The sequence below is a fragment of the Rhincodon typus genome, chromosome 25, assembly GCF_021869965.1.
Source record: "Rhincodon typus isolate 14 chromosome 25, sRhiTyp1.1, whole genome shotgun sequence".
Taxonomy (NCBI): Eukaryota; Metazoa; Chordata; class Chondrichthyes; order Orectolobiformes; family Rhincodontidae; genus Rhincodon; species Rhincodon typus.
In genome coordinates this window covers 3,756,631-3,762,483 of record NC_063356.1, presented here as the reverse complement: position 1 = coordinate 3,762,483, position 5,853 = coordinate 3,756,631, and the positions used below count along the sequence as shown (strand labels likewise).

Sequence of the window (5,853 nt, the reverse complement as noted above, 5' to 3'; positions counted from 1 at the left end):
TGTTTCTTTCCATGGTAACCTCAGCCGGTGTGGGAATTAAACCCATTCTGTTGGCATCACTCTGCATCACAAACCAGCCCGTTCATCTAACTAAGCTAACCAATCCTCAAAGATGCATGGAGTTAGAAGGATTTAACCAACCATTCCAGACCAGTCTTTAATCACCTCCTAATATTTCATCCTTTGTCATTGGTTACTTTTTATTCCATTTTTGCAGCCATCCCAAGATGCTTCACCTACCTTAAAGACGCTATATAATTGCAAGTTGTTGTAATGTTACCACGAAAAATAACCTTTCTATACTCTGGGATCGTATAGCCTAAATGAAATGAAGACAAAGAACAGTAAAAATAAATACTTAGAATCTTTCCAAACTGGCGGAAAGCACCACAACAACTAAACATATAACACATTGCTAAAATCTAATCAGTAAGGACGCACAGTGGCTCAGTGGTTAGCACTGCAGTCTCACAGTGCTAGGGACATGGATTTGATTCCACCCTCGGGCGACTGTCTGTGTGGAGTTTGCACGTTCTCCCCGTGTCTGCGTGGGTTTCCTCCCACAGTCTGAAGATGTGCAGGTTAGGTGGATTGGCCATGGGAAATGTGGGGTTATAGGAGAGGGGGATGAATCTGTCTGGGATGCTCTTCAGAGGGTTGGTGTGGGCTTGATGGGTTGAATGACCTTTTTCCACACTGTAGGGATTCTAAAATAAGTTCTATTTATTTGAAATTAGACTGAAGCAATGATAAATTAGGTATTTAAAGGTAACCTTTTCCCCCTCAGTAGCAATTTAAAAATGTTCTTCATACAAAAATAACAGAAACTGCAGTTTTTTTTTTGTAGACCCTCAGACCCTTGACGTGTTGAACGCAGTCTAAGATTTCTGGTTCCCTTTATTGAAGAAATTTCATTTCTTTGCATGAGACAGTGTAGAAAAGCAATTGATAATGGCCTCATTATTCCAGCTCAATTAATTAATTAGTTTGTTAATTACTCTTAGTGCTAGGTTGTGTGTGTCTCTCACTTTCTCAGGTTCCTTGTTCATCCCACTGCCATGTAGCATTCTGTAAGGAGAGAAAGGTTACTGATTGTTTACCCTGCTCTATCATGTAAGTTATTTCTTTTTAACATCACAGCTTTCATTAAGGGCTCATTGCCAGATTCTGCAGTTAATGTCAAATTTGAACATCATTGGGCTCTGAAATCATGTGCCAAAAAGTCAAGTGATGAGGCTGTCTGCTTGGAAAGAGAGGAACTAGAAAAGACTAAATGGTCACAACCCATTTCGTTTGTTTAGCTTTGTCAACGTGCTTCATGATTACAATATTCACTGGACATATTGCTGCTGTATGTGTTTTATTTCCCTTACCTTTGTTTCTTTCCATTTAGCCTGTCTGTTTTCCTCTTTTTCCATTTATCTTGTTTCCTACCTTTCTTTCTGCTGCGTTCCACCACCATTTTTCACCCTCAGTCTCTACTTTTGCTTTTCTCTTTCTTTTTTGTTGCTATTTCAGTCTTGGGTCTGACATAGAAGATTGTGATTACCAGGCCCACTCCAGAGGTATGAGCACAAGTATCTGGGCTGGGTCTCGATGCAGTACGGGGATTTGCTGATGATAGACTCGATAGAGTTGACAGTTAGGAATTGCTTCTACTATTGGTAACGAGTGGAGATGTTTGGGATAATTTGCAAAAGATCCAGCGGTGGAAATGAGCCATTTTCTTACAGCGTGAAGTGTGACAGTCTGGACAGCATTGTACAGGCGTGCAGAGAGAGTGGAGTCAGTAAAAACTTTCCAAACGGAAATGAATAAAAAGGTAAAGTCCACCATAGTCTCACTCTGCCATTAGAGAGAGATGACTGGTGATGGTTTAACCTGAGGGTCACCACCCACAGGATGCTTCCCCTCATGGGAGACTCTAGGACCAGAGCGTATAATCTCAGAATAAAGGCATTTCAGTTTAAGACTGGGATGAGGAGGAATTTCTTCCCTGAGTGTTGAGATTCTTTGGAACTCCTTGCTCCAGAGTGCTGTGGGGCAGAGTATGTTTAGGGCTGCGACAGATAGATTCCTGATTAGTCGGGGAATCAAGGGTTATGGAGAAAGGGCAGGAAAATGGATGTGAGGAATGTCTGATCAGTCATGATCCTATTGAATGATGGAGCAGGCTTAAGGGGCCAAATGGCTGTTCCTATTTCTTATGCCTCAGGTCAGGAGCAAGTTGAGAAGGTGGTACTTTCATGGTAACCTCATTCTGTGCAGGAATTGAACCCACACTGTTGGGGTCACACTGTATTGCAAACCAGCCTTTCAACCAATTGAGCTAACTGACCCCAATGGCAATGAACAGATACTCGAAAAGGATGAAAGAGTGGAGGGACTGGGCTAATTGGATTAAAAGGGCTAGCACAAGCACTCTGGGCCAAATGGCCCTTTATGCTGGAAGAGCCTATGATTCAGAGGTGGTTTATTTTACTTCTCATTCTTGGTGTCAAGGCTGGAATATTGAAGCTTTTACAGTGAATCAGGACTCGCTGTAACAACAGGAAATGGTTGTTAGATTTTACAAGGCTGTTGCTAATTTTAACCTGGATACCATCTGAATAAGCACCTCCTCCAGATAGCTGTGCAAAAAAATCCATCAGCAGGACATGTTTGCTTTGCTTGTGTGACACCTGGGATCATGTTAGCGATCTGCAGGACTGCAGCTTGTGGAACCCCCTTGTGCTGTTTACTATGAGCAAGTAACTAACTCCGCATTGGAAGAAAAGGAGGTGCATTTATATAGCACCGTTCACAACCTCAGGCAGCCTTTCACAGCTTACAAAGTCCTTTTTGGAGTGTACGCTTTATTGTAGCAGGGGTAGTGGTTAGCTTGCTGCTATATTCTTCCCTACCCCATGGACAGAAGTGGTGGCTTGGCTGTAAAGATGGAGGAGTAAGGATGGAGGGGTAAAGATGAACCTTGCAGGATGATGTCACAAAATACGCAGGGGCACTTGGAGGCCATTCAGCCCCTCAAGCCTTTTTTATTCAATCGTGGGACCAGCATTTTCTGCCTGTCCCTAGCCCTTGAGAAGGGGGTGGTGAGCTGCCTCCCTGAGCTGCTGCAGTCCTCAATGCCAGGTGGTCTGTCTGTTTTCACCTCTCTGTTGACACCTTGTATTGACTGATACAACTGAGTAGCTTGTTAGGACATTCCAGAGGGCAATTGAGAGTCAACCACGTTGCTGCAGGCCTGGACTCACTGAAGGGTGTTAGTGAGCCAGATGGTTTTTTTTCTGACAGTAGAACAGTGCTAACATGGTCATTAGTGGATTCTTAATTCCAGTTTGTTTTTGTTGATTGAGTTCAAATTCCACCATCTGCTGTGGCAAGATTTGAACCCGAGTCCCCAGAAGATGAGCAGAGTTTCTGGGTTAGTAGTCTATTGATAGTCACACTAGACCATTGCTTCCCCCACTTCCCCACCCTGCCTTTTCCGTCACTCAATTAAATCATAGTCAGAAATCACACAACACCAGGTTATAGTCCAACGGTTTTATTTGAAATCACAAGCTTTTGGAGCGTGGCCCCTTCGTCAGGTGATTGTGATCTGTTGGAATATAACCTGGTGCCATGTAACTTCTGACTTTGACCACCCTAGTCTAACACCAGGATCTCCACGTCGCTGTTAAATCATGTCCCAGAACGCACTTTTCCCCCATATGCACTTTCCTGGACTAGTGGGATCTGCCTTTGTTCAGGAGAGGGCCTGCCACAGCCACATTAACAACTTGCGATAATTTCTTTCCTTGTTGCAAAAGGGTGATTAACGCTGGGAAAAGTGTCTTCAATGAAGATCAAGCTGCCCGAGAAATAGTGTGGGTGGAGAGGAGGAATCTGAACAACAGAACAGCTGGCGAGGTGGTCAAAGGTGCTGAGAGTGTGGACAAGGTGAGTGATGGTGTTCCTGAGACTATTTGGGGGGAGTGGGTGCTTGGACACTGTTGAGCCTGTCTCCCTTTCCGCCATCCAGAAAGACCCTCCACCCTGCTTCCATTTCCCCAGCTCAACATGTAATCAATTCCCAGATGATTCCGATGTGTCTGCCTCCAATGATGCACGCCCCAGACATTTCCTACGCCTCCTAGTGAGCCTTTACACTTACCTCTCGCTGTTTTGAGTCTTTGCCCCTTGACCATTGAGTCATGTCCCAGATTGATCCTTTGCTTACTGTATTTTGACCTTAGTCTTGGGAGTGCACATGGCATAGGAACAAGAGAAGGCCACTTGGCCCATCCAGCCTGGCCGTCCATTTAAAAAAAAACACAAAACCGGAGCCGGAGTAGGCCATTCGGCCCTTTGAGCCTCCTCTGCCATTCAATAATATCATGGCTGATCATCCAACTCACTCCCCAGTTACTGCTTTTGCCCCGTATCCTTTAATCCCTTTAGCCCTAAGAACTAAGGTCATTGCTGATCTGATGACGCCACCTCGTTGTCACCGTGCCCCCCCCACCCCAATCAGCTTTCATCCTCCTTACTGATCAAGGATTTATCTCCCTCAGCCTTAAAAACATTCAAAGTCTCTGCTTCCACTGCCTTTTAAGGAAGAGGATTCCCAAGACTCCCCACCCTCTGTGTGGGTTGGGGAGGATGGTGGATAGAAAATGCTCCTCAGTTTGATCAAAAGGAATGAAATGAATTCAGTCAGCTGGCCTGTTGGAAAGTCCTGATTTAAACAGGCAATTTTGGTCCTGATCACAGGATGCCTACAGTCTATTTGGCCCATCAAGTCCATCCCACCCAGATCTACCCTATCACACTGCATTTCCCATGGCTAATCCATCTAGCCTGCATATCCTTAGACACTATGGGCAATTTCCCATGACCGATCCACCTAACTGCACATCTTTGGACTGTGGGAGGAAACTCGCACAGACACAGGGAGAATGTGCAAACTCCACACAGACAGTCAACCAAGGCTGGAATTGAACCCGGGTCCCTAGCGCTGTGAGGCAATAGTGCTAACCACTGAGCCACTGTGCTGCCTGATTGCTTATTATAATTTGTCTGGAGATACTAAACCTGTAGGTTTAGCACACAAGTGTGGAATGGATACCGTTAGTTTGGAGCCATATGTGTAGATTTCACACATCTGCTTGAATTCAGACAGCGTGGGGTGCTGCAGCAGAGAGTCAACGACATGCACGATGCCTTGGGGAACTGAAGGATAGGTCACGCAGATCTTGGGATGTGGCACTGGATCTCCTGGTTGAAGGGGAGATGTCCCACTCCCACGTTGAGGAATGATGCCAGCCTGGCTCTGGTCACTGCCTCCTGCAGCAGCTTGGGATGGCCAGCCTGGTGTCCTCCCATCCTCCATCCCACGGAGTATCTCCACGAAAAGCCAGTGACCAAACCCTCCCTTTCTTCTGGTAACTCGCGCAATAAGCACAGCCCATTGTCTGAAGATGTAGAGTCATAGAGCCATGCAGCTCAGAAGCAGACTTTCAGTCTAACCAGTCCACACTGAACTAGTCCCACCTGCCTCCTTTTGGCCCATATTCCTCCAAACCTTTCCTAGTCATAAAATTATCCAGTGTGAAGCTGGAGGAACACAGTGTCTCTTAAGTGTTGTAACTGTATCTGCATCCATCACTTTCTCTGGCAGTTCATTTCACACATCAGCCACACTTTTTTTTTAAGAGGTTGTCCCTGCTGTCCCTTTTAAATCTTTCTCCTCTCACATTAAAAATTTGCCCCCTAGTTTAGAACTCCTCCACTCTGGGGAAAAGACCCTTGTCATTCACCTTCTCTATGCCCCTCATGATTTTATAAACCTCAGTAAGGTCACCCCTCAAC

At 45.4% G+C, this 5,853-nt stretch overlaps 1 protein-coding gene across 1 annotated transcript in view; it reads left to right on the top strand.

The window, feature by feature from the left end:
• Positions 1 to 1,596: 1,596 nt before the first annotated feature.
• The window catches only part of LOC109922644 (protein phosphatase 1H-like), a 31,042-nt gene continuing 26,785 nt past the window's right edge, over positions 1,597 to 5,853 (top strand). Inside the window, exons 1-2 of the mRNA XM_048611801.1 lie at positions 1,597 to 1,664; positions 3,813 to 3,942. Of these exons, the coding sequence (XP_048467758.1) occupies positions 1,597 to 1,664; positions 3,813 to 3,942 (198 nt within the window). The remainder of the gene's footprint in view (positions 1,665 to 3,812; positions 3,943 to 5,853) is intronic.